The 27,872-nt window shown below is 43.1% G+C and overlaps 3 protein-coding genes across 5 annotated transcripts; 1 reads left to right on the top strand and 2 right to left on the bottom strand.

Moving 5' to 3' along the window:
- The first annotated feature begins 1,505 nt into the window (after window positions 1–1,505).
- tpp2 (tripeptidyl peptidase 2) lies at window positions 1,506–17,823 on the top strand. Of its 2 annotated transcripts, XM_085271751.1 has the most exons (29): window positions 1,506–1,761; window positions 2,643–2,771; window positions 2,877–2,972; window positions 3,475–3,579; window positions 3,957–4,081; window positions 4,219–4,382; window positions 4,470–4,624; window positions 4,717–4,793; window positions 4,878–5,005; window positions 5,142–5,390; window positions 5,487–5,602; window positions 5,694–5,865; window positions 5,957–6,114; window positions 6,203–6,279; window positions 6,362–6,468; window positions 10,054–10,208; window positions 10,313–10,429; window positions 10,530–10,630; window positions 10,706–10,802; window positions 10,901–11,038; window positions 11,173–11,417; window positions 11,810–11,888; window positions 12,835–12,873; window positions 13,284–13,435; window positions 13,525–13,621; window positions 13,723–13,853; window positions 14,363–14,612; window positions 14,733–14,852; window positions 14,948–17,823. In XM_085271751.1, exons 1-29 carry the CDS (start codon window positions 1,597–1,599, stop codon window positions 15,035–15,037), a joined length of 3,834 nt encoding a protein of 1,277 aa, XP_085127877.1. In that variant the 5' UTR covers window positions 1,506–1,596; the 3' UTR covers window positions 15,038–17,823. The 2 variants fall into 2 exon arrangements, with proteins under 2 accessions (XP_085127877.1, XP_085127885.1); XM_085271759.1 differs by lacking the exon at window positions 12,835–12,873 and having other exon boundaries at window positions 1,507–1,761.
- A 113-nt stretch (window positions 17,824–17,936) lies between these two features.
- Window positions 17,937–21,810, bottom strand: mettl21ca (methyltransferase 21C, AARS1 lysine a). Of its 2 annotated transcripts, none has more exons than XM_085271694.1 (4): window positions 21,693–21,810; window positions 21,460–21,629; window positions 19,887–20,004; window positions 17,937–19,815 (listed from the first exon to the last, which is right to left on the bottom strand). In XM_085271694.1, exons 1-4 carry the CDS (start codon window positions 21,793–21,795, stop codon window positions 19,430–19,432), a joined length of 777 nt encoding a protein of 258 aa, XP_085127820.1. In that variant the 5' UTR covers window positions 21,796–21,810; the 3' UTR covers window positions 17,937–19,429. The 2 variants fall into 2 exon arrangements, with proteins under 2 accessions (XP_085127820.1, XP_085127828.1); XM_085271702.1 differs by having other exon boundaries at window positions 21,460–21,620; window positions 21,693–21,795.
- Window positions 21,811–23,962: 2,152 nt separating this feature from the next.
- Window positions 23,963–27,661, bottom strand: mettl21e (methyltransferase like 21e). Its single transcript, XM_085271715.1, has 5 exons — window positions 27,324–27,661; window positions 25,524–25,696; window positions 25,310–25,427; window positions 25,116–25,213; window positions 23,963–25,015 (listed from the first exon to the last, which is right to left on the bottom strand). The coding sequence occupies exons 1-5, from the start codon at window positions 27,373–27,375 to the stop codon at window positions 24,686–24,688; spliced, it is 771 nt and encodes a 256-aa protein (XP_085127841.1). The 5' UTR covers window positions 27,376–27,661; the 3' UTR covers window positions 23,963–24,685.
- Window positions 27,662–27,872: the final 211 nt, after the last annotated feature.

Raw genomic sequence — 27,872 nt, 5'->3', positions numbered from 1 at the left:
TAACAGAAAAAAAAGGGTGGGGGGGGGTGGGTGGGTGGGGGGAATATATATATACAGTATATGCATCCTGTTCATGACAACAAAATATGACTGCAGGAGTGTGGTTATCTCTGTGTGTTCATATGTGACAACGATGAGCCATTGACAGAAAGAGGAAGAGAAGACAGATGCTGATTAAAGGCAGATTAGTGAAACGATCCTAAGTGTTAGTTTTTACGTGCAAACCAGGCATCATAACAGCATCTGAGGGCGTTGGCACACTTAAAATAACAAAGACTAACCCTTCCTTTTGTGGTTTTTTCTCCCCCCTTTTTTAATAGCACAACCACAAAGATTAACCTACAGTCTAGATATGTGAATCGATGTGCTATAAGTTGAGAGAGAAAGACGTGATATTGAGTTGTACAGATGGCGATTGACGTGGAAGGTTAATCCTGGTATTAGAGAGAAGATAAAAAAAAAAGCTCTATGAATACAGGATGAATCAAATCTGAATGTATGTCATTTGGTATGTGAGAGGGAGACAAATAAAACTTTCATTTTGTAACTTTTAATTTCTTCCTTATTCTCAGCACTGCATGTGTCAGAAAGAAACTAGAGAGCAGCACTTTTGTTGTTGGCTAGTAACGGTGTTACATTACAGAAAAACTAATAAAGAACACGTGCAAAAATATGAATAGCCCTTAATCCAGCTTTCACAAATTTAATGACTTTAAAAACAACAACTGGGTGCTGTTTCTTCAGGATTTTCTCTAATCTACGCAGGGTTAAAATTCTAAAAATGTATATGCGCATACATTGCATCCATAGCCAACAAATTACAGATTGCTGTCCATAGGCTTGTTCAGATGGTTTTGTTGCCTTCAGTTCACAAAGCAGTAAATCATTATTAAAATCGCTTGGATTGTGGTTTAGTGCAAGCCGCTACTCTCCTAAGGGTGATGTTGATGCATTAAGACTTGATTTAATAAACCCGTTTGGGAGGATAAACTGTGCAGAGTTCCTACAGAGCACAAATATTTAACTGCAGCAAACACTCAGCGGTAATACAGCACCACCCAGTGCCACTTTTCACTAATGACCCAGGATTTACAAGATGCATGTGACAGCGTACAAGTCCTGCTCACCTCTACGGGTGGCCGATGAGACCTTTCCTCAGGTTGACCTGGAGATGACGTTTCACAAACACAAAAATGATCACAGCCAAAAATCAACTTTTCTGCACACACTGCAGATGCTGATACACCTCTGAGTTTTATCAGTCAGCCACCTCTCTCTCTCTCTCTCTCTCTGTGTGTGTGTGTGTGTGTGTGTACGGGGATGTTATGAAGGATGTGAAACCTCTTGGCTTTCATGCAGTCATACACTGCTCATTTACACATCTTGGTTTCCAGCCAGCAGACAGTTCACATGACAGTAAAAACCCAGTCCAGACTAAAGCAGATAAGTTAACAGGCTGATAAAGGCCTGCTCGTTGGCCTGGGGTTACTGGAAGTACTGCCCCTTTAACCAGCTCTCCTCCCCGTCAGTCCCACACGCGTACTGTTGCTCTCTTCCCCATTTCGCTGCTTTGTTTTCATTGTCGCTCTTCCGATCATGGCTGCTCATTCTACCGAAGAGCCATTCCCCTTCCACGGGCTGCTCCCCAAAAAAGAAACCGGCGCTGCCTCTTACCTCACCCGGTTCCCCGAGTATGACGGCCGAGGGGTGCTCATCGCCATCCTCGACACCGGCGTGGATCCCGGGGCCCCCGGCATGCAGGTAGATCTGACCGGCTGCCTCGTGTTAAGCTACGACCTAGTTGGCGGAAGCTAGCGAAGCTAAAGGGCCGACTCATTCACTTCATTGGTATACAACGGCAGCGGCTAGCTATCTAGCTAGATACTTAGCATATGTGGATACACCAGTAGTTAACTTAACGCCACAATGACAACCATATCAAGGCAAAGCAGCTAGTAGTGTGTGTTTACCCCTGCTGTCAGAGTGTATTTCCGTGCTAATCTGGCGTACAGTTAGCCAGTAAGTTAAAATGTGTGCTAGCATGACAGCCTGGAAGCTAGCCGCTGAATTATTTTCGTGGGGGTTTTTTTGGTTTTTTTTTACCCCTCTTTATTCCAGTGTTTACACTATTAGATTTACACGCTGACTGGATGTAGCTAGCTTAATAGTAGCAAGGCAGAGTAAATTAAGCGTATTTGGCGTTTTGATAAGTGATCCGTAAACTCTGAAACTTTATCCAAACTGCCAAGTCACAACGTAAGAAAATAAGCCGACCAACACAGTGTTAAACACTACATGTTAGTCTAAACCTGCCAGTGCACATGTGTAAGTCTAGCTGGGTAGCTTTCATAATACATTGAGCTTATTTTCTGTTCTCTTGCTTCAGTCATGCTTGAGGGGCTGAGACTGAAACTGACTGCTTCTCTGGTAGTAAACAAATCCTCATGTTAAAAAACACGAGCTTTTTCAGGTATCATTTTACCGGCTGAGTTACTTAGCTGATTTATGGATGACGATTCATTTAGTTTGCTGTCCACACACCCCTCCCCATTCAATGTAAGATACCAGTTATGATTTGCACCTTTTTCTGTCTGCATTCTAGTGGATTGCTGATTTCTTACAAATTTTTTTTGTTCTCTTAGGTTACAACTGAGGGGAAGCCAAAGATTGTTGACATCATTGATACGACAGGCAGTGGTGACGTGAACATGACCACTGTGGTGGAGCCTAAAGATGGGACAATCACCGGCCTCTCTGGCAGAACACTCAAGGTCAGTATATAAACACCTCAACGTACACAAACATTAAAAACATTCCTTTATAGGCGCTCTTTTACATCTGTTTCACACTGCATTTTTTTTTTTAACATCGTCCAGATCCTTCCTGCTTGGGTCAATCCATCAGGGAAGTATCGCATTGGAGTTAAAAATGGCTACGAGTTCTTCCCCAAGGCTCTGAAAGAAAGAGTACAGGTAGGAAGAGGTGACATTATTACTTCATTTTGTCTGACAGTGTTGAGCACAAAGCCCAGTACGCCTGACACGTGGACAATTAAGCTTGGACATGATAGCAACTGTTCAAAAGACTCATGGCATTGGAGCTTCTGGCCACCTGAGTCACAGACAGGCATTTTTTCCTGATGTTTCAACACTTCAGTCAGCTTTAGCGATAACACAGAAAAACTTGCTGAATTGTCCTCTTCCCTCTCATAGAAAATCCATCTGAAATCAGTGAACTGATAGGATTTCTGACCTTTATTCTGAATTGATTATCCATACTTGGAAAGTTTTGTAAAGAGTTTATAGCTTTTTTTCATATAATACACCCACCTGATGAATGAATGATGGGAAAAACATAATTGAAGTGTCCCTGTTGACAGCTCCTAAGCTCAGATTATTTCCTGAGTTGTATGTTAGACTGTGTGTTGTGTTGGAGAGTTATTGGATTTTTTTTTTTGTGGTTTTTGACTACTAGAAAGAGCGAAAGGAGAAGATGTGGGATCCGCCACACAGAGCAGCACTCGCTGAGGTTTGCCGCAAGACGGAAGAGTTTGACCTCGCTCATCCAAACCCCTCACAGGTCAGACCTGCTCCCTTGAGGTCATTTGAGAGAGAAAAAGGCAACGTTTATGTTAGAAAATATGTACATTTATAAATTCATAGAGCGACTTGGAGAAGAGAAAGTGAGAATGGCACAAATAATACATTTAAAGAAGTGGGATTGTGGGCTGATTATTGAACAAGAATGGTGATAAACAATTTTGAAAGATCAAAATCGGAAGTGACAAAGAAAATGGAGCAGCAAGAATAGCTGCTATCACCAAGAGGAATAAGGAGGGAATGTGAGAGGATCTAACGTATTGGGCTTCATTTCTTGCCTTTTCCAAGTGTAGTTAGGCACCCTTTACTAGCATGGGATGCCTCGACTGTATCTCTCATCTTTCAGTCTCTCCACAGATTGAGAAGTTGCAGAAAGAAGAGTTGCAGTGTCAGTCAGAGCTCCTGGCATCGCTAGAAAAGAAGTACAGTGATCCTGGGCCTGTATATGACTGTGTGCTTTGGCACGATGGCGTCACATGGAAGTACGGCCACCTTTAATTTTCTTTCCCCTTCTGTATCCTTACAGTTTTTTGTTGTTGTTGTTTTTTTTTTTTTTACCCTTTCTTTTCACAACCTTCCCTTGTTTACCAGTAATCTATTTGTGATTTGTTCCCTTTAGGGCTGTAGTTGACACTTCAGAGTGCGGAGAGCTGTCCCAGTGCACTGTGCTGAGCTCATACAGAGAGTCACATGAGTATGCCACGTTAGGAACTGTCGAGATGCTTAACTATTCTGTTAATATTTATGATGACGGCAACACGCTCTGCATAGTCACCAGCGGAGGTGAGCCATCCCAGCGCATTAGATTCCTAATATGCCTAATAGTCGGGTATTCACACATGATCTAATGCTGCTTGTGCGCTCCTAAAGGGGCTCACGGGACACATGTGGCAAGCATCGCAGCAGGCTACTTCCCAGAGGAGCCCGAACGTAATGGTGTGGCCCCGGGTGCCCAAATCCTGGCTCTGAAGATTGGAGACACCCGCCTCAGCACCATGGAAACAGGCACAGGGCTCATCCGCGCGGTATATTCCTCAAAGTCCTGAGAATATAGATTTAAAGAAAATATCTGTATATGTTTGCACCATTTTATTCTTTATTTGTCTGTCATTTAAAGATGATTGAAGTAATCAACTACAAGTGTGACCTGGTTAACTACAGTTATGGGGAGGCCACACACTGGCCCAATTCAGGGTAAGTACATGGAGAGCAGGCGCTGCCTCTGTAGCTCCTCGTTGCTTACTGTTACTCATTTGTCGCTGTCTTTTTGTCCTTCAGGAGGATTTGTGAGGTGATCACTGAAGCTGTGCAGAAACACAACGTGATCTTTGTGTCAAGCGCGGGAAATAACGGCCCCTGCCTCACTACAGTCGGCTGCCCAGGAGGAACCACCAGCAGTGTTATAGGTACACGCTCGGATGAAACCAGTGCTTCTCAAACTGTTAAGCCTGCAGTGGGTCCTGGACCACGGATTGATAACCTCTGGATCAAAACATCTGTCCAGCCATGCTTGGTTTCATTTTTGCTTTGTTCATTCTGCAGGAGTTGGCGCATACGTGACGCCAGACATGATGGTGGCAGAATACTCCCTGAGGGAGAAGCTGCCTCCGAACCAGTACACCTGGTCATCGAGGGGTCCCAGTACCGACGGGGCCCTGGGGGTCAGCATCAGCGCCCCTGGCGGTGCCATTGCATCCGTGCCCAACTGGACCCTTCGTGGTACCCAGCTGATGAACGGCACATCCATGTCATCACCTAACGCTTGTGGCGGCATCGCACTAGTCCTCTCAGGTGGGTCTAGTGAGATGTGATAATTCAGCCTGCTGTGTGTAGAGAAATGTGTGTGAATTCAAAGCTGATGCTGGTGTTTGCTGTTTTGTGAAAAAGGATTGAAACAGAACGGGATCCATCCCTCAGCTCCTGCTGTGAGAAGAGCGCTGGAAAACACTGCTCTGAAGGTTGATGACATCGAGGTGTTTGCACAGGGCCATGGAATAATCCAGGTACTGTGATTGTAAGACTTTCAACCTGATATTCTGCCATTTCTTTCCCTGATAGATGTTAAACAAATGTATCGTTTTGTCTTCCTCTCAGGTGGAAAAGGCGTTAGACTACCTCACTCAGCACGCCTCTTTACCCACAAGCCACCTAGGCTTCTCGGTAAGTGTGGGAACACAGAGAGGCATCTACCTCAGGGACCCAGCCCACGTTCTTGGACCCACTGATCACGGAGTTGGAATTGAGCCCATCTTTCCAGAGAACACAGGTACTTTCATACATCATGTTTTTATTTATTTATTTTTTTGTTCTTTTTTTTTTTTTTTTAAGAATGTAGCTATCTTCTTCTTCCATCACAGGAAACTCTGAGCGAATCAACCTGCAGCTTCACTTGGCGCTCACGTGCGCTGCCCCGTGGGTCCAGTGCCCCTCCCACCTCGAGCTCATGAACCAGTGTCGTCACATTAACGTCCGCATCGACCCCGTTGGACTGAGAGAGGGAGTCCACTACACAGAGGTGGGCACCACGTGAAGGACAGAATGAGTCAAAAAATCGAGCTCATGTGTCTGTGTGCACTTACGTTCACTTTGAATTTGTCTTTCAGGTGTGTGGGTATGATACAGCAGCTTCTACCTGTGGGCCACTATTCAGAGTTCCAATCACAGTTGTTATCCCTGCCAAGTAAGTCAGTACATGCTTGCCCCCGCTCCGCATAAGAGGTTTGTGTGTTTCTCTGTCTGATGGATCTTCTCTCTTCCTACAGAGTAATAGACAGTCGTAGTCATGAGGTGTGTTTCACAGACGTCCACTTTAGACCGGGCCAGATCAGACGCCACTTCATTACTGTTCCTCAGGGAGCCTCCTGGGCAGGTTGGTGTCTCTCTGTTTTCCACTGACACTGTGCTAATGCTGGGCCTGATCTGCCTCCCTTTAGAGAACTGGCCCACATTAGCCAAACCCTAAGTAGCAGAAGTTGGACTAATTTCCATGGGGAAGCATCATTGCTTGGTCTTGCGGGATCACTCCTATAGTTGGTTCCAAATTTGTGCACAGCAATTTAGTGGTGCCTTGCAGGTACCAGCTTTTTTTTTTTTTTTTTTTTTGTGCCCAGTACCATTCTATGAACGTTTCTATCATATCTATACGGTCACAGTGATGGAAGCTAATATTAAAGATGGTGAAGGTTAAAAAAATGAGATTGGGTTTGGAAATATAGTGTACACCAGTCACTCAACTACAGGGAGTGCAGAATTATTAGGCAAGTTGTATTTTTGAGGAATAATTTTATTATTGAACAACAACCATGTTCTCAATGAACCCAAAAAACTCATTAATATCAAAGCTGAATGTTTTTGGAAGTAGTTTTTAGTTTGTTTTTAGTTTTAGCTATTTTAGGGGGATATCTGTGTGTGCAGGTGACTATTACTGTGCATAATTATTAGGCAACTTAACAAAAAACAAATATATACCCATTTCAATCATTTATTTTTACCAGTGAAACCAATATAACATCTCCACATTCACAAATATACATTTCTGACATTCAAAAACAAAACAAAAACAAATCAGCGACCAATATAGCCACCTTTCTTTGCAAGGACACTCAAAAGCCTGCCATCCATGGATTCTGTCAGTGTTTTGATCTGTTCACCATCAACATTGCGTGCAGCAGCAACCACAGCCTCCCAGACACTGTTCAGAGAGGTGTACTGTTTTCCCTCCTTGTAAATCTCATATTTGATGATGGACCACAGGTTCTCAATGGGGTTCAGATCAGGTGAACAAGGTGGCCATGTCATTAGTTTCTCTTCTTTTATACCCTTTCTTGCCAGCCACGCTGTGGAGTACTTGGACGCGTGTGATGGAGCATTGTCCTGCATGAAAATCATGTTTTTCTTGAAGGATGCAGACTTCTTCCTGTACCACTGCTTGAAGAAGGTGTCTTCCAGGAACTGGCAGTAGGACTGGGAGTTGAGCTTGACTCCATCCTCAACCCGAAAAGGCCCCACAAGCTCATCTTTGATGATACCAGCCCAAACCAGTACTCTACCTCCACCTTGCTGGCGTCTGAGTCGGACTGGAGCTCTCTGCCCTTTACCAATCCAGCCACGGGCCCATCCATCTGGCCCATCAAGACTCACTCTCATTTCATCAGTCCATAAAACCTTAGAAAAACCAGTCTTGAGATATTTCTTGGCCCAGTCTTGACGTTTCAGCTTGTGTGTCTTGTTCAGTGGTGGTCGTCTTTCAGCCTTTCTTACCTTGGCCATGTCTCTGAGTACTGCACACCTTGTGCTTTTGGGCACTCCAGTGATGTTGCAGCTCTGAAATATGGCCAAACTGGTGGCAAGTGGCATCTTGGCAGCTGCACGCTTGACTTTTCTCAGTTCATGGGCAGTTATTTTGCGCCTTGGTTTTTCCACACGCTTCTTGCGACCCTGTTGACTATTTTGAATGAAACGCTTGATTGTTCGATGATCACGCTTCAGAAGCTTTGCAATTTTGAGACTGCTGCATCCCTCTGCAAGATATCTCACTATTTTTGACTTTTCTGAGCCTGTCAAGTCCTTCTTTTGACCCATTTTGTCAAAGGAAAGGACGTTACCTAATAATTATGCACACCTGATATAGGGTGTTGATGCCATTAGACCACACCCCTTCTCATTACAGAGATGCACATCACCTAATATGCTTAATTGGTAGTAGGCTTTCGAGCCTATACAGCTTGGAGTAAGACAACATGCATGAAGAGGATGATGTGGACAAAATACCCATTTGCCTAATAATTCTGCACTCCCTGTATTCATATCATTGAATTCAGGCGTTCCAGCCGCTTCCATGATCACAGGTGTGTAAAATCAAACACCAAGCCATGAAGGCTACTTTTACAAACAGTTATGATAGAATGAGTCGCTCTCAGGAGCTCAGTGAATTCCAGCAAGGTATGTGATAGAATGTCACCTGTGCAACAAGCCAGGTGGGAAATTTCCTCACTGTTACATATTGCACAGTCAACTGTTAATTATAGCTTAGATCCAGTGAAAAGATCTCGTAATGCTTCAGTTACTGAGTCAGCAGAGCATTGGTGACTTTTATGCACTGTGAGCCTCAGCTGTTGGTGACTGCTCTCTATAACTTTAAGCGGTCTGCCACTTCATGGCTGAGTTGGTGCGTTTCCTAAATGCTTTTACTTTGCAGCAGTACCACTCTTCGCTGATTCTGTAAAATCTAGGATGGAAGAAATTTCTGACTTGGTGCCGTGGGCCCATCCTATTACAGCACCACAGTCGAATTCAGTGAGCTCTTTAGAATGACTCATTCTTTCACAAATGTTTATAGAGGCAGACTGCATGGCTGGCTGTTTGATATTGTTTTATATATCTGTGGCAAAGGGAGTGAAAGCACCGCAACAATTAGGTGTGTAGCCCAACATGTTTGACCATATAGTGGATATCTTGATTGCGCACGCCTCAGAATAATTGAAGAATCTGATTCTTCTTGTTCTTGTTCTTGCTCTTCTTCTTGTTCTTGCTCTTCTTCTTGTTCTTGCTCTTCTTCTTGTTCTTGCTCTTCTTCTTGTTCTTGCTCTTCTTCTTCTTCTTGCTCTTCTTCTTCTTCTTGCTCTTCTTCTTCTGCTGCTGCTGCTTCTTCTGCTGCTGCTGCTTCTTCTGCTGCTGCTGCTTCTTCGGCTGTATCCCAATTCAGGGTCTGCAGCCTTAAAGTACGCAGCGTCAACGATCCTCAATGGCCACGTACTTAAAGACCGCTAAGGCCGGAAGTGCGAGGCTTGTGAAATGGGATGGTCTAGCCTCCGTTGCGCTGCGCAGGTTGCCTAGCAACCATGATACTAATAGCTGGATACGTTTCATACAGCATTGTCTGACAGAAATGAAGGAGAAAATCTTTTGTTTGTTTGTTTGTTTGTTTCTACATGAGCTTTGATCATTCTCTGATTAAGATCAGCTATTGAACGGCGTATATTTTAAAGTAAAGGCTTTAAGACCAAGTTAGTACAAACGTCACTAATGTCACATAACTTTGCCGACATGTGGCCAACAGTAATGTTTTAATGTTCTTCATTATTAAACATTTGCACATAAATAAGTGACATAATATTCAGTACTTACTTAAAGTTTACTCTTCGGGCGCCCCTTATCCGCCGTTTTTTTCCCCGGCAAAATTATCCACACCACCGCCGCGCTATGCATTCTGGGATATGTTGGGCCACGAAGTCTACACCGCCACGTCCTTAAAATTCAGGGAAATGAAGGACGCATTTGAGGACCGCATTTCGAGCAGTCTTCGAATTGGGACAGCCTTCGTCGCATCGCTGTGACGTAATCGGCCTTAAAATGCGGCCTTTAAGGCTGCAGACCCTGAATTGGGATACAGCCTTCTTCTTCTGCTGCTTCTTCTTCTGTTTTTTTAACCTCTGTTCTTGTCTCTCTCTTGCAGAGGTCACACTGACGTCTCATTCGGGAGACGTCTCGTCAAAGTTTGTTCTCCATGCAGTGCACCTGGTCAAACAGAAAGCCTACAGAGCAAATGAGTTCTACAAGTTCTCGTCACTATTGGAGAGAGGCTCACTAACTGAGGCTTTCCCTGTTCTGGTGTGTATATTTATATTCTCTTGGCTGGGATTCAACATGTAAATTATGATGTGGAAAAACAAAACAGTGTGGATAAGCACTGTGCTTTATAATCTCTTCTCCAGTCAGGTAAAGTGGTAGAGTTCTGCATTGCACGCTGGTGGGCGAGCCTGGGTGACGTCACGGTGGACTACACCATCGCCTTCCATGGGCTCAACACGTCTCCGTCACCCCTGCACATAGTAAGAACAAAGAGAACAGCAACAGCAGGAATTAAGACGCTGCTCAGACCGTATCGGTTCTCTTCTGTCTCTTTTCTGACTCTGGTTTGTGACTGCGCAGCATGCCTCGGAGGGAGTGACGAGTTTCGAAGTGTTTTCACCACTGAGATACGAAGAAGTGTCTCCAACTATCACCCTCAAGTCGTGGGTTCAGCCTCTGAGGTGAGTGTAGGTGTGCACAATTTGGTTCTAACTTTAGTTGTAGCTCCTTTATTGAGCCCATTGTCTGTTTTGTAGGCCCTTAAGTTCAAAGATAAAAGCGTTGGGGATGAGGGATGTTCTGCCTGATAACAGACAACTCTATGAGATCGTGCTCACCTACAGCTTTCACCAGGTAAAACCACCTGCACAACATATGAAGAGGAAAACGTAGCTTTTTTTTTTTTTTTTTTTTTGGCCATGTGTGTATAATCTTCTCCTGCTTGTTTTCAGCCCAAGAGTGGAGAAGTTACACCCAGCTGCCCAATGCTGTGTGAGCTGCTGTACGAGTCAGAGTTTGACAGTCAGCTCTGGATGCTGTTTGACCAGAACAAGAGACTGCTGGGCTCTGGTGACGCCTATCCACACCAGGTACACATGAAGACCATGCCACAAGGAATGCCTGTACACGCATTTCTGAACCGTTCCTTCATACCTGCAGGTTGTACCTGCTTTATGATGATGGGAAAGTGGATTTTAAAAAAATAAATGTTTTATTTTTACAGTATTCTTTAAAGCTGGAAAAGGGAGACTACACTATCCGGCTGCAGGTCCGCCACGAGCAGTCCAGTGAGCTGGAGCGACTTAAGGATCTGCCGTTCGTGGTTTCTCACCGTCTCTCCACCACCCTCAGCCTGGATGTCTACGAGACACATCGCGCTGCCCTCATGGCCAAGAAGAAGGTGAATTCTGTCACCTTGTCCCCGGGTGCCACACAGCCTTTCTACGTCACAGGCCTGCCAGATGACAAGTGAGTCAAACCCACCAAGGGGCCAGACATATTTAGTCTGCATATCCATGCTCCAAAACTCTTTATTTCCTGTGGCCTTGCACCGCAGCACCATTTTTGGTCTCTAAATAGATTTGGTTGCTCTTTACACGCAACATTTCATTTCATCCACTTCAATTACCACAGATACTCTCTGTGGTATGCAGCTGCAAGCTCGTTGGCTAATGACTGACTCGTCAGTGAGCATGTGGTGTCACAGTCAGACCAGGTTTTTGTAACCATGATGATGATCATTATCTCTAGACTTCAAAACAGGACCACAAACCAGTGTGAAAATACTTCACCTTTAAAATATGTGAGTCTTTATTTATAATTCTGAATTTATTCTCTTTCTTCCTTTACTTTGTTTACAGGATCCCGAAGGGAACGAGTCCAGGATGCTACCTTTCAGGCTCTCTCGTCGTGCCCAAGAGCGAGTATGGCAAGAAAGCTGTGAGTAGCTTTGTTCTTTGTAAACTTCGATACTTCAAAGAAATATGTGGTCCTGCTCATCAGGACCCAAAGTCGTGCTGGATTTCACATTTCCTGCCAAGCATTCACTTAGATGCATTTAATGTGAAGCCGGCAGGACTCGCAGTCCTGAGGATCAGAAAACACCGGTGCTCGATTGCTCCCCTCCACGCACAAACCTGTTGAAGTTGAAGCCTGATATATTTTTTTTCTCATTCATTTGGCTTCTGTTTCAATCCAGAATCAATCTAATGTGGTAAATGCGGCTCTCTCACACACTGAATACAGCTGAGTCCGATTGTTTGGAAAATTTGGAAGAATTTTAGTTGGAAAAGACAAAGATTTTTTTCCCAACTAAATTAATGTGAGGGGGATTTGCTACTTACCACTGGGCCTGGGGGCTGTTTGCAATAACCCTGCCAAAATTTGCTCTACAATTGTTTTGTTTTGTGTGCAGAGCCTGTTCTCTTGGTTTTTCTTAGTTTGCAAGCACTCACTTTAACTTCCCTAAAGACGCTTCGTGAATCAACTCTTAATGTCTTTCTTTCCCTTTTTTTATTTTTATTTTTTTTTATTTTAAGCTTGTGTGTGTTCGTGGCTTTACTTGGTGGCTGCGGCGCAAAAGACTTCAGTTTGAACTCTAGCAGCCATTTACAGATCAGTGTTTTCCACTTATACTTATATAATTATCAGAACCTATATAGTTCTGATAATGCACTGATTGCATTCAGTTTTCCCTGCTGCAGGAATAAAGGAAATAAGTAGATCAGATGTGTTTAGATTTAAATCTAAGACCACACGTTTAGTGAGCAACAGGTAGGTGTGCGGACTCTCCGAGTCTGCCAGTGAGGATGAAATAAAGAGAGAATCCTTTTTTCTGGTGTGCTTGTGTTGTCTCTTCCTTACTGTGTGTTATTCTGACCACCAGGGGCAGGCCTCAGCAAAACGACAAGGGAAGTTTAAAAAGGTACTGGATGAGCTAGAAACACTGTACAACAGAGCGTCCACTGCTCTCCTACCATCTGGAAATGGCTTACTCTTTGCCTTAAGCTAGGATTTGTTACTTCTGCTTTATCATTTCAAAGCATGTCAGTATTTCTGTTCTTTGATGAATTGTTCGACAGAGTAGTTAGTTTTCTGGTGGTCAATACAATTATCTTTTTAGTTATAATTGAAACTTTTATAACTGGGTATTTTTTCCTTAATTTAAAAATCAGTGAAACGGGAGGATTTTGGTGCTTTAAGTTAGCAGAGGGTGAGAATTTGGGATATGATGATGGATTATGTTGAAGGTTGAATGACTTTATTTCGACTGAGCTGGTTTGTTTGTTTGTTTGTTTTGTGTGTGTGTGTGTGTGTGTGTGTACATTTATGCAGGATGTCGTTCCCGTCTTCTACCACTTAATTCCTGCTCCCAACAAAACAAAGAATGGAGGGAAGGAGAAGGACAAGGAAGGAGAGAAGGAGAAGGACGTTAAGGACGAGTTTGCAGAAGCTATGAGGGATCTGAAGATTCAGTGGATGACCAAGTGTGTGCACTTTCTCATCTCTTATGTCCGCCAACGCTTCAACTCGGCTTCATTTCTCGCTCATCCGTGTGTCACCTTTTACTGTTCAGGTTAGATTCCAGCGCTGTTTATGACGAACTGATGGAAAACTACGCCGACTACCTGGCACTGCATGTGCAAAGGCTCCACCAGCTGGACTCGGAAAAGGTGAAAGAGGAACGGGGAATGTGCCAGGAGTCGTGGGACGGAGTTTAAACTGTGCGACCTTGTTGACTCACAGTCATTTTTTTCTTTTGTTTACGTTTAAGGAGCGTGTGAAACGCCTCAAGGAGGTGGTGTCAGCAGCAGACCTCGTCATCTCCCGCATCGACCAGACAGCCTTGGCTGTTTACCTCACCATGAAGACGGACCCACGGCCGGACGCCGCTTCTATCAAGAGGTATGTTGCTCCAAGGAGCAGCGTTAACACCACAAACTAGTTTTAGTAAATATTTCAGTCTAGCTTAAGCATGAACCCCTGAGAAGGTGTTCCACACATAACAAATTTTATTAGTTTAGTTTGTTTTTGGCAGCTCAAACAAGAGCTCAACTCTTCAATCCATTGAAAGCAAACTAGAAAAAAACCCTTGATGTTGTTTTGTGACCTGGCTCATATTTTTCTGCAAACTCCAGGCATTCTGTTCTATAAACAGGCATTCTTTACCTTAGTTGTACATGAAGTACATTTTAGAATTTAGGCTCCTTTATTTGTTTGTTTTTTTATAAAAAAAAAAAAGAACAATAATAATAATAAATTTATAAAGCGCCTTTCAAGACACCCAAGGACACGTTACAATAGGATAAAACACATAATGGAAAAATGACAAACTGAAGAACAATAAAACAAAAGCACAATTAGGCTTAACGTAGCCGTGCTGCTCTTGACCTCTGGTAATATTTGTGTATCAGCGACATGGAGAAGCAGAAGTCGTCCCTGCTCGACGCTCTGTGCAGGAAGGGCTGCGCTCTTGCCGACCAGCTCCTCCTGCCCCCCTCGTCGCAGGATGGCGCCGGGGCTGTCGCCACGGGGCAGACGGTGGCTGAAGAGCCTGCAGAGGAGGCGGCCAGCAGCTCTGATGACATCCTGCAGAACATTTCCAAAGCCCTGATGGATACATTCTGGGAGGTGCAGAAGTGGGCGGAGCTAACTGAGTCCAAGGTAAGAGAAGTCAAATTGGTGTTTGTTTGTTTTGGGTTTTTTGTTTTTTTTGTTTTTTTTTTAAGATTTGGGGTCATGGCTAAAGTTTTCTTTCTGTGTTTCTTTGCCTTGGCTGCTCAGGTGTTGATGTTTTCATATAAACACGCTCTGGTGAACAAGATGTACGGGCGGGCTTTAAAATACGCCTCAAAGATGGTGGAGGAGAAGCCCAGCAAAGAAAACATGAAGAACTCCATCCAGGTACGGCAGCAGTGACGGCCAGCACATGATGACGTCTTTTTCACTGCAGTGATTTTTAATTATTCTTTTTTTTTTTTCTGTTTCTTGTTCCTCAGCTCATGCGTCACCTCGGATGGACACACTGCGCTGCTTTCAGCGAGAACTGGCTCCCCGTCATGTACCCCGCCGACTACACGCTGTTCTAGGCAACGGCGCGCACACACCTGCATGCACGCTCGGGCAGCACAGCCACCCACGGTCCCATCACATGACAACTACGATATCATGTCCCTCAGGGTCACATGGTCTATGCATTCAACCAACCAGCTGCCTCCTCAGATTTTTTTTTTTTTTTTTTTTTTTTTTTAAAATGTAATTGTTGATGAACACCAAATAAATGATGACGGCGAGCGTAAGTGGAGGGATCATGCTCATCCTGAAGTTACCTTTAAACATGTTGTCGAGCAGCCTCGGCTGTTCAGCAAGAAAAACAACCAATAAATGAGTTTTTAAGAGCTCTGAACTCTCTCGAGGGTGGGCTTGATCCTGCAGCTCAGTCGTCGTCCTTTATTTTGCTGTCATCCACAGATTTTTGGAGGCGTTCACATCCACCCCATTCTCAGCTGTCTGGACTTCATTTCACATGAAAAACCTCATTGTCTGGTGTAAATACTGTAAAAAACAAAACAAAAGGGCCACGACCCGGTTTATTAGCGAAGAAAACAAACTGACTACTCAAAGCTTGCTGTTATACTTCAGAGAGAAGACGGAGGACTCGCTGCTGCACACGTGCAGACACACGGCGCCTGATCCTTGAGTTAAAAGGGAGTCACAGACAGAGCTCAATCTCCCTTTTTTCTTTTCTTTTGATTGTCCAGCCCGCCTGGGTTAAAGCTACCATTTATTCTTGTCTGTCTCAGAACACACAACAGTTTTGAGGTGCCTTTCTTCATGTACCTTGACCTTTTCTGATGGGATGAAACACAGGTCGTAGGGGGAGGATTTGACCACAGGAGGCGCTCATCCGCTTTCACCCATCAACCTTCAGTGGTGTCGACGGATGCGTCGAAGCTCGTATCAGCAGCGCGACGAGCCGCGTGCTCGCTGCGTCACCGCCGCCTTCGACAACCACCTAAAACAGACCTCACTAACGTCACGATGCAGTCGCGGGCAGCGGTAGGATGTTCGGATCTGGTTTCATCGTAAAACTTTCACACAGTGTTAAGACGAGTTTCTGTGCAGCAGTCACGGCGTTGCACATGTACACAGTGTCATAAAATAATGTACATACACTCATAACTTACAGTATATTAAGATGCAATAGGTATATAACACAAAAATATTCTAATCGATGTGTTTTGAGTATATGCATGTCTTCTAGGATGTAAGGAAGCATAGTTTTTTGGAAGCGGATTTTCAGTTTCTATTTGAATGATTTTTAATCGCTGACGGTATCCTCTGATGTTGTTTTCATGTGTGCGTGTCTGTGAGTGAATATTATTTGTGAGGGTGTTTTTGTGTACATCGACATTTCTCCCAGCGAGACTGTAACGAAAGCCATTTAGAGGGGAGCTGAGCATAAGTTTTGTTTTTTGCTTTTGAGGACTAACACAGTGCTTTTGTCCAATTTATCTAATTTACACAGACCTTAAATTACAGCTTCTGCAAGTTGTGATTTTTGTTTTTGTTTTTTTTCTTTGAACTTAATAGGTCTGGACATTTGCCATGTGCCACATGTTTCTCTACTCAAAATAATCCAGGCGAGGTTGGTGCCTGAGTAGAGCTCAGAGTTTATGATACACAATGCTCATCTGCTGAAAAGTGCGTGTGTGAGAAGTGAGTGAGGTTTGCAGCTAATGTACATTTTATTTTCCTCTCCTCCTTACCTTGGAATGGGCGCGGCTCTGAGGCTTTGTGCATGCTTTTTCTTCATGTAGTGATGATGTGATGTGTAAATGGTCGACGCTGCCGTGTGCAAGCATAGGAAAACGGTGTAGATGGAAAAAATGCTTTTAAAAATAGACAAACCTCACAACATGCTTCTGAAAGCTGTTCAGCAAAAATTCAAAGGGTTGTATTTAAGGGTGTATCTAACATGGACAGATCTTTCCCCCCCCCCCTTTTTTTTTCTCTTTAAATCCATAAAACTTAAAGTATGATTTCTGTTTCATCACTTTAACCAAAGAACGATTTTCCACGTTAAGCTGTTTAATCATCGCTGCATGTATGAAGGCATAAACCATATCGGAGAGGAGGTGGTGGTGGTGTCACGCCCCACGTGTGAAGATGAACCCTCACCCTCCGGTGTGGATTTTGTGACTGTTTATGGTCTCATCTTTCCCTGATGTTGTTTTAAGACCTCTCTCAAGTGGAAGGTCCATGCCTACGAATGTAAAAGCAGCTGCTTTCGAGCCTCTTGTCCTCAAGGGGAGCAGAAAAATCTCTTCTGGGGGTGAATCGGTGGTCACAAATCATTCTTCTGTTTTTAGCTTCTCAGCAGCAGTCTCAGGTTTCTCTGCTGGAATCCATTTTTCTTTTTTTAAATCTTCTCTTTTCTCCTTTTTCTGGAGTTTTGGATTGTTTTTCAGACAGATGTTGCGTTCAGGGCTCTGCTATCAACAATTACACGCTGCCAATGACAGTTTCACTTTTAAAATAATTTTAAAAAGGCCTTAACGTTCACCACAGGACTTTACCGTCCACTTCATGGCACCAAACAGACGTCTCATATCCGTTGCTCTCACTCTGCTGGTGTCGAGAAAGACTTCAGAAAAGCTTCTTACGGTTGTGTTTATATTTATAGTCATAAAATCTAGTAAATGCCAATATTTTATCAAATGTTACGAGATATGGTTGTATGCTCTTAGTATTATTTTATACCTATTCTTCCTTGATGACGTGGGAAAGACCCCGAGCTACTGTCACTATTTTGTGGTCACATGGAATAAGTCACAATCAGAAAAATGACACTGAATAAAAATATTTGGAAGAATTCACGTGTTCACTGAGCATCACTTGCACATACAGCAAAAGAGACTTAAAAACGGTACAGCTGACATGCCAAAAAAAGACATTTCATAGCTTCTTTATACTTACTGTGGAGGGCCGAGAGAGCCGAACATGAATAAAATAAATACTTAAAATTGGGGGAAAAAGTTCAATTTCAATTCACTTCATTTAAGCCATTTAATATTTTTTTCCTATTTTAATGACATTCTATTGACTAAATATTTGACTTGTTTGACATTTGTCTACTTCCAATTTTAATTAATCACAGTTCTTTAATGGTGTGTTTAATATAATTCCTTTTGGCACTTATGGCCCTCCATACCCCACAGCCCAGTGAGTCCTGTTCAGATGATTTGTTTTATCCCAAACACAGTATATTTAAGAGAAAATCTTTACATCTGAGAAGCTGCCTCTTATACTACCATCTGAGGAAAAAGATGGCTAAAAGTCATCTTAAAAGACAGTTCAAGTCTAAACAACAACAAAACCATCTGCATTAAACTGACTATTTATAGGCCTTCAAGGATAAAAAGTCTGATTTTTTTGGGGGAAAGTGAATATGTTAGGTTGTTGGGAAGCCGATCACCCATTAAAACCAGGGTATGTAGAAGAGCATCTCTGAACACACAGCATGTCAAACCTTGAAGCAGTAGCAGAAGACCACCACTACTCCTGTTGGCTAAGAACAGGAAACTGAGGCTACTCACATGGATTCACCAAAATTGGACAACAGAAGATTGTAAAAACGTCTGGATTTCTGCTGTGATGTTTAGGGTCAAAATGAGATGTAAACAACATGAATCCTACTTTGGATCAATGGTTTAAGCTAGTGGTGGTGTAATGGTGTGGAGGATATTTTTAACAGCACAACTTAAGTATTGACTCTTTATGACCACAGTGTACCTGTCTTCTGATGTTAACTTCTATCGGGATAATCCACAATGTCCCAAAGCTCAAATAGTTGCAGAGTGGTTGTTGTTAACATGGAACAAAATCTCTGAGACGTGTTTAAATCTATCCCATGAAGAATTAAAGCAGTTCTGACGAAAAAAAAAGTGGGTCCAACCCAGTAATAAAGTGGTAGGTAAGTGTGTATTGACTCTATTTAAGTATTAATTACAAAATATGAGTATAGAGTGTTGGGGGATGTAATACAACTCTACAAAAGTGTACAGGATGTGTGTTATCAGCATGATATAGAAAATTTTCCTATATGAAGGTTATTGTCAACCAGTGTAACACGCACCCCCGAGAAAGTGTCTAATGAGTCTAGAAAGGACTGCACCATAGAAGGCAGATGATTTTCACAACACATTTTCAGCATCCTTGAATTTGGTATCCAAACATTTGTTTAGCAAACGTCACTGCCACAGCAGATCCAAACTCACACTCATCTCCTCAGATTTTTCTTTTATCCCCCACCAACATGTATAAAACAGCAGGTAACAAATTTTAGTTCAAGCTCATAGCAGCATTAGTAAACACTGGATCATTTCAATGGATCCATTTGAGTTGCTGGCAATTCGTACACTTCAATGGCTTATCCCATGGGAGTGTCTCAGGAAATCTATCCACACCTCTTTGGCCTTTCAGTCTCTACTTGTTGCCATGAAGATCTTCATCTCTCCATCCTCGGCCAATAAGCTTGTGTTAAAGGCCTTTTTAAAGTTCTCAGTGAAAGTCAAGTCAGACTCAAACCTGACCTTGTTGGCCCAGATTAGAGTTGTTCCCGGTTTGCAGAAATGCTTCATGGTGACCAGGAGCTCATCCATGAAGTCATGATGGTAGACCACATCGGCTGCTAGCACGTAGTCGTAGCGGTAGACCGATGATGGGTAAGTGCGCTCCAGGTCATAGCCCCATGACAAAGTTGCTACCTGGGGCGTGTGTCTGCAGTGGCCCCTGGTATTCCTGCACAAATTGACCCTCAGGTTGTTCAGGACCTCTGGTAGGTCTGTGGCTGTGACCCAGCCACCTGAAAGAGAAATAACAAAACATGTAGAACCTCGCAGCTCTCTGAAAACAGCTTCATCTCTGCCTATGTACCAAGGAGTGCTGCTACGACAGACACAAGGCCGGTTCCTGCTCCGATCTCCAGGACTGCTTTATCCACGAGATTGATCTGTTCTCGATGAGTGTCCAGGTAATGACAGAGAGCCAACCCCTGAGGACATATGTACATATTTAATCTTCTCTTTATAATTAGCAAACCCTGTTCGATTTAGTTAATGTCAGCCTGTTTGACAAAGCGAAATAGACTAAAACCTCTCAAAAAGTAACACATTGACATCTACCAGACTGGAAAGGTTACAAAGCTGTTTCTAAGGCTTTAGGACTCCAGTGAGCCACAATGAGAGCCATTATCCACAAATGGAGAAAACTCGGAGCAGTGCTCAACCTTCCTAGGAGTGGCCAGCCTACCAAAATTACCCCAAGAGTGCATCAACGACTCATTCAGGAGCCCCCCACCCCCAGAACAACCGAGAGCTGCAGGCCACACTTGCCTCAGTCCAGGTCAGAGTTCTTGATTTGACAATAAGAAAGAGACTGGGCAAAGATGGCATCAATGGGAGAGCTCCAAGGAGAAATCCACTATCAACCGAAGTTTAACTTTTTACAACATTTGAATCCTGTTACCTTAAAGGTGATACAGAATTTCATAAAAGAAACATCATACCAACAGTCAAACATTCTGGTGATAGCGTGATAGTGCTTTGGAGTGTCAGGACAACTTCCTGTAACGGATAAAACCATGAATTCTGCTCTCTACCAGAAAAATCCTGAAGAAGAATGTCCAGCAATCAGTTCATGCCATAAAACACATTTCGGTTATGCAGCAGGACGATGAACTGCAAGACTCTATATCCATTACTTTTCTAAGCATCCTTTTTTGACTCCCTATATCAATTTTAAGCACTTTATATTCAAGTACAGAGTAGGATCATTCTTTCTCGATGATTCTGTCCCATATTCCTTCTGCAGCAAGCTCAAACATTCAGCCAGAGTCATTAAAAATTATTTTCAGCAACAAGAAGAACAAGGGGGACAGAGCATGTGTCTGACCCCCTTGTTCCAGCAACCAGCCTGCCAAGAACCTCAAAAATCTGTGGGCAGGGGTATCCAGAACTGGTGAGGTTGTTTTTTTGTTTTAGTGTTTACTGCAGTTGTTGAGGAGTAGAAGTACTGATGACATTTGTTTTGTATGTACCGCAAATTTCAGTGCAGCACTTCTCACAGCAGTTAATGTAAGTGATTAAAATACAAATTTCTTGCCAATATTTGAAGCACTTACATAAAAAAGTAACAAAAATTTTGACCCAATCAAATGGACTGCGTTATCTGATGAGTTCACCAAGTTTGTTGTGGAGATAATCCTTGTGAAATCTTCAGATTTCTTCACAGTTGTCACAAACACATTTCATGGATGCAAAGTCAGCTAGCTGAGCTTCTGTGTCCATCTGAGTGATGATGATGATGCAACGTGGTTGAAAACTTCACAAAAATATTTGATCAAAATGTCAAAGAAATACAGAAGGTCTGTGATACAAGACAGAAGCTGGTAATATTAGAGAAAATGATTGCATGCAAGCTTTCAAATCAGGGAAACAGTGCTACTCACTGCCGGCCATATCATGCCAGCATACGAGTCCAGAGCCTCTTGAATGATGATCTCCTGGCCGACATAGTTGTACACCTCTTTCCCAGCTCTGTAGAAGAAACATGGAGCCCAGGCTGGTCTCTGCTGCTTCCCTACAGATGACTGATCTGTTTGCGAATCATCTGAAAGATCTAAATGTCAGGTACTCTGATCTGATCTGAATCAAACACATAACCCACCAAGGGTTATCCTACCTTTGTCCTCCTCTTCACTTCCATTTGTCTCCTCATCTTCTTCTTCTTCTTCACTTCCCATATACATGGTTTCTTCCAGAGAGGTTGTGGACAAAGTATCCATATAAAATGCTCTGCAATGTTAGACAGTTAACTGAGACATGAGTCCATGTAGGACTGTATGTTAAACAATCCTCTAAATATTGTAAGTGCCTCACATACCTTTTGCAAGCTTCAAATTTGAGAAAGATCTCAGGAGCCACCCGAATGCATCACAGAGACCTCGGACTGAGGTGTTATAGAGCATCCTCCAGGACACACCCATCATCATCACAAGGGCACGGTGATATTTTTAGAGCAGTACCCATGAGAAATAAACACAAGCAATATCCCAGAGCAGAACACACGTAGAAGCAGACTCACGCGGACATGCTACAAAGACGAGCCAAAGAGGAAGCCAAAAGGAGAGAGAGAGACAGAATGATATCAGCAGGCTGAGGGTGGGGTGGGGGGGGTTGTTGTCACCGGTACTTTTTGACTTCTCAAAGCTGGAACTTTGCAAAAACCTGCACGGTCTGTAACACCATACCCAGATGTATTAGGAATTCATGTTAAACCTGTAGAAGCTGGTATTTTTCTAACTTTTAAAGTTAAGAGATAACTTTACATTAACTTGAACACCACCGTGAGTTCAAATCAGTCCACGTATCGTTTATTGCGATAGTAAGTAGTCTAAAAAAAGTGGAGACACATGGGGCCAAGAGGGGAATCAAGGCCAATACATAATTTATGCTTGGCTTGAAGGCATCTTGGCAGAGAGCTCCCAAGTTTGTGTTGTTTCAATTAATGCCTGCTGTTAGGCAGTCAACAACTGTAACTCCTGCATAAGGAGGAAGAAAAAAGAGAGAGACCAGAAATAACAACATGAAACATGCCTGAATGGAGGACATCAGCATTGTGTCCATTAAAAAGCTTTTAATAATTTTGTATACGCCTTTTAATTAGTAATTAAAGGGATGATCACCATGTTTCCTCAAGAGGTCAAAGCTCAAGCAGCACTTTTATTTCTTGATCGTTCACGTCTCCTGCAATCACCTGCTTTTGCAGATGAAAATGTGGTCTCGTCTATTTAAAAAAGTGACGTGTGTAACGTGGAACATGTCCATGTTGTGCCTGCTTTTCCTGCAATGCCCTCAACTGCTTCACCAGAGATGTAACAGGATCAGCCCCCGAGAAAAGAAGCAAGCTTCAGTAATATAAACCTCAGTTAGACCACCCTCAGTTGCATGAAGTACCACCTCCCCACCCTCCAGTTTCACCTATCGTCCAGCTAAATCCACTCACATCCTAAAACACGAATCCATCCAGGACCTTGGGATGCTTTGACACATTAATAGAAAGCATGCAGTGGTTAAGTCATTGCCCGGTTGTGCTACCGATGCCAAGCAGCCTTATTTGGATAAAAGATGGGAGTTTTTAAGCTCGATGACAGGCACCACAAGTCCACATTAATCTTCAGCTGTTGAGTATTTGTTTTTCTTAATGGTGGCTGTGACATTTACTGACACCAGCTTAGATAGCTGCTTTGTTAAACAGATCTTCACCTCTCCTCTACCTCCGCAGCCAAACTGCGCATATGCTCTGAGCTGGCAGAAAGAAGAGGAACGACCGGACAGAAATGAGCCAAGATGTGTCGGAAGATTTGGAATCAAAAATTAGGCATCAGATTTTATAGGTCACATGAATAGAAAGTGACGGGAACCTTCCTTTTCCAAAGCAGCTAATAAGGCTCATTGGGGAGTTTCCAAAACACAAAAAAATGTGTGCCTAGTATGTACTGCCCAGTATGGTTGTGATCTTTCATTTGACCTCCTGAAGTTGTTTGCTGGTGAAAAATTACCTGCAATTCACTGTAAACTTAAAAAAATAAAAAAAATGTTTAAAGTTTAATATTTAATGTTTTTGGGTGCAGGAGAAGAACCCAGAATCACCACCACCAGCCTGATACAAGACCATGCTCCAATGCTGTTCATGCCAAATTCTCATTCTCACCATCCAGCAGAAATGCAACTCATCAAACCAGGCAACATTTTTCTTCTGTTGCCCAATTTTGGAGAGCCCCTGCAAATTGTAGACTCAGTTTCCTGTTCTTAGCTGACAGGAGTGGCACTCAGTGTGATTTTCCACTGCTTCGAGGTTTGATGTGCTGTGCATTCAGAGATGCTCTTTTGCATATGCTGGTTGTAACAAGTGGTTATTGGACTTACCTACGGGTACACACCTTGGTTTCATCTGTTCAAAGGACATCGTTCATACCCAATTTTGCAAACCTAAGCTATGTTATCATGAAGAGGCTTTCTCCTGCAGTTCTTCCAAGCATACTTCTTCAGTCTTTTTTAAATTGTACTTTCATGAACTTCAACATTAAACGTGCCAGCTGAGGCCTGTAGAACCACCTTGGCTTGTTTGCAGTCTCACACACACACAAGGTGCAGCCCCTTTCATATAGTCTTGATGAGTTCATATTTTTATTTAAATTTTCAAAGAAATAACTTTCATAGCAGCTAATTTTCAATCTAAAAAAGTTTAAAATAGAAAACATTAAAAACAAAAACAAAAAAAGGAGGTAAAGGTTGCAGTTTTCTATCATTTAATCCCAAAAATATAAAGCCTGACCCGAGGATGGTGATAGAGAACAAGTTGCATCCCCCTTCCTCATGGTCCCCAGAAGATATTTTATACAAGAACCATTAGTGTGTGTAATTTTATTAACCTTTAAACAGTCCGAGACACAGATGTGTGCTTCTCCAGTCCTTCCAGCAGTGATAAAACCTGATCGCACTGCACACATGAAGTCACATAGCAAAAGACCTCTTATTGAAAATCTCTGGGTTGTCAGAAACATTATTTCCCACATCACCAGTGCTGTGAGAAGACTGGATATGAGCAACGTGACCCTCAGAGGCTCGACTGAGCAAAAACACAAACACACACAGTAAACCCATCCAGTTCCTTCAGTGTTTAGCAGCCTCTCTGAGGTCCTTGGTCGTGCTGTCCCTCCTCCAGGCTCGGTACAGCTTGATACTCAGACTGGGAAGGTCGTACAGCTCCTCTAAGTGAAAACACTGCCGGAAGCGATCCACGAAGCTGTTCTCCGGATCCAGGCGGAAACGCATAGCCCACAAGATCTGAGTGTTTTCCTGGCACAGGTATTCAAAGGTGTCCATCAGCTCCTGTAGGTAAGGGTGGGCGTACACCACGTCAGCTGCCAGGATGTAGTCGAAGCGATGAGTGGCACATGGGAAACGCTGATCCAACTCCTGACCCCAGATCAGCTCAGTGACCTGAAAGCAGAGGTGGGTGGGTTGATTTACACACACACTTTCAATCTTTAACTCTTATGGTGATACTCCTGAATGTGACGCTTTAAAATATAAAACCCACTAGAGGGGTGTACTTGCACCGGCCCTTGGTGTTACGCGTCACATTGTACTGGAGATTCCCCAACACATCAGGTAGGTCAGTGGAGGTCACCTTAGCACCTGGAGAGACAGTAAAAGTAAAATTGAGGAATAACTATGGAGGAAGAGAAAAATAACTTAACAAGATTAAATCTAATCACTGGCTTGTGTGAGTACCTAACAGGCTGGACACGATGGTAACAAGCCCAGTTCCAGCTCCCAGTTCGATCACATTTTTGTCCAGCAGGTTGTATTTGTCTTGGTTGTTCTCCAAGAAGTGACAGAGCACCATGGCCTGTTAGAGGGAACCAAGTATATATTTTTTAAGTGACAGGGATCAAAATTATGAGCATACATCACATCTAAACTCAAGGACAATTTTTGGGCTCACTGAGGGCCAGAGCACAGCTCCATAGAGGTCTGTGGACTCTTTGATGAGGATCTCCAGACCAGAAAAGACGTATCCCTCCCAGACCTCGGGACCAGTAACAGGCGGGTGAAACTGCCGTGCCATTATGGCGCTGGCTAGTTCTGCATCCACAGCAGAACCTGCTTTGCAGGCATCTACAGAAGAGGCAGATATCATATTAACTGTGTTTATATAGAGATACTTCACAGTAAGGGAAAGCAGGATCATCAGACATGATGGACAAATTTTAGGTAAATTCTCTGATCTCATGTGTCTTTCTTCACTGGGATTACAACAGCAATTCCAAAAAAGATTAAATGCTTTGTAAAAATCCCCCAAACTCATATTGTATTCACAGTAGAACATAGAAAACATTTTAATGTTTTTTTTAGTAACATTGAACTATTCCATGAAAAATATGAGCTAATTTTGAATTTGAAAGCTACGGTACGGAGCCCCGCAAGGGACATGGGAGAAAAAAAATTACGATGAACTTTTGCGAGATCTCGCAAAACCTTTGCGAGATCCCGAGTTAGTTTTGCGAGATCTCACAAAAGTCCGGCTTAATTCTTTTTCTCCCATGTCCCTTGCGGGGCTCCGTACCGTACCGTAGAAAGCAGCATCACGTCTCAGAAAAGTGTGAATGGAGGCAACGAAAGGCTGGAAAAGCAAGTGGTACTAATAAGAAATAGATGGTGGGACATTTTGCGACTAATTAGGTGAATTTGCAACATGTTAGAAACTTTCTTAGAAAAGAAGTAAAGACGGGCCGATCACTGATTGGCAAGTGTGCAAATTTCAGATTAATGTTCCTAACATAAAATTGTGAGGACTTCTCATATCTCATCACCTGCAACATAATATTATCAAAAAAAAAGTCTGAAATCTGGAGAAATCTCTGTGCGCAGGGATCAAGACTGCAAAGGCAGCACTGTGCTGGACAGTACCCTCCAGGAAATGCTAGTTTTGTTAAAGGTCACCGGTTCATCTGACCATGTGTTGCAACATCCTCTTCTATGGAAATAAGGCTGCTGTGAGGTCTATTTTTTGTCATTTCCAGTGTGTTTGTTTTTTGTTGTGACTGGTCTTTGACACAAATTACTCTTAGATGTATCCGCTTTAGGCCCGTGACCTGAAATCCCATGTTACACATTACACATTTTCTAACCCATGAAATGAAAGCCAAGGGACAGAACAAAATCACTTGAATTACAATATATTTAAACCTTTCTTTTCTCCAATGACACACACACACACACACACACACACACAAAACATAAGCCAACTGCTCCATCTTTTATTCACTACAGAACTGTAGAAGCTCCAGCACAGGATGGCTGTTCTATGTGTGCAACACTGTGACAGAGTGGGAGCAGAAATCCTACACTTTCATCTCACAGGCAATAATACAACAATAAGCAGAACTGCTGAAGTACTGGAGGTTTTTTTGTACTTTTAGCATCTCAGCTCATAATGCCTCTCTGATCCTGCTGCATTTGTTTGTAACTCCAGCCGGTGAGTCACATCTATTCAGAGCGTCTGACCCACAACTTCAGTTATGCAATGCTACTTTAGAGAAAAGGTCAGGGGAGCCCACCGAGCCACAATGCAAAGGTTGAGTGAGAACAGGGAGAGCTCAATTTAGAGCTCTGTGTGTGTAAATAGTAAGCAGATCCATCAGCAGAGCCACACTTCTTGCACGGTCTGATATCAGATTCATACTCGGTGCCACAATGCCAGCATTTATCATGTATTCTCTATATGTTTTTTTTAATGACTCACCTTTGTGTCTGTTTTTGGGATCATCCATGGTCTTGGGTTGCTGTGTCTCCATGACTAAGGGAAGAAACAGGACAGGAACGTCCAACGCAGGAGATCTGATAGCAGCCAAAGCAGTCCTTGGTTTATAATCAAGGCTGAAGTCTTTTGAATTTGGGTCACTGTGGATCCTGATCCCTAGGATTGTTAACGATTGCCTTCGGTGGTTTTAAGTTTCACACAAACAAAGTGTTTTCCAATTTCTTGTCCAGGACTCCCACACCGAGGCTCACTGTACCCGATATCTCAAGCTCTTTCTGGGCATGCTTAAACTCAAAGTGCATGAAGCAGTAACAGTGACTGACAGCAACAGCTGCACCGCCGGCTGCTGAACCGGAGCTGGAGAGGGAAGTGGAATAGAAATCTTTGATCTTATTCCAACAATTTAACTTGCAAGATTGTGAAGTTTCTTTCTCATCTGTGCAAAAGTTTAAACGTGTTTGTTTTTTCAAGTCAGGGTAGGTAGAAGTGATAGCGCGGATAAAAAGAAGCTGAAATAAGACCTGAAAGAAG

Source organism: Mchenga conophoros, linkage group LG1 (genome assembly GCF_057382185.1).
Source record: "Mchenga conophoros isolate Kocher_MC1m ecotype Shallow Benthic linkage group LG1, M_conophoros_male_GT1.1, whole genome shotgun sequence".
NCBI lineage: Eukaryota > Metazoa > Chordata > Actinopteri > Cichliformes > Cichlidae > Mchenga > Mchenga conophoros.
This window is presented reverse-complemented; position numbering and strand designations above follow the sequence as displayed.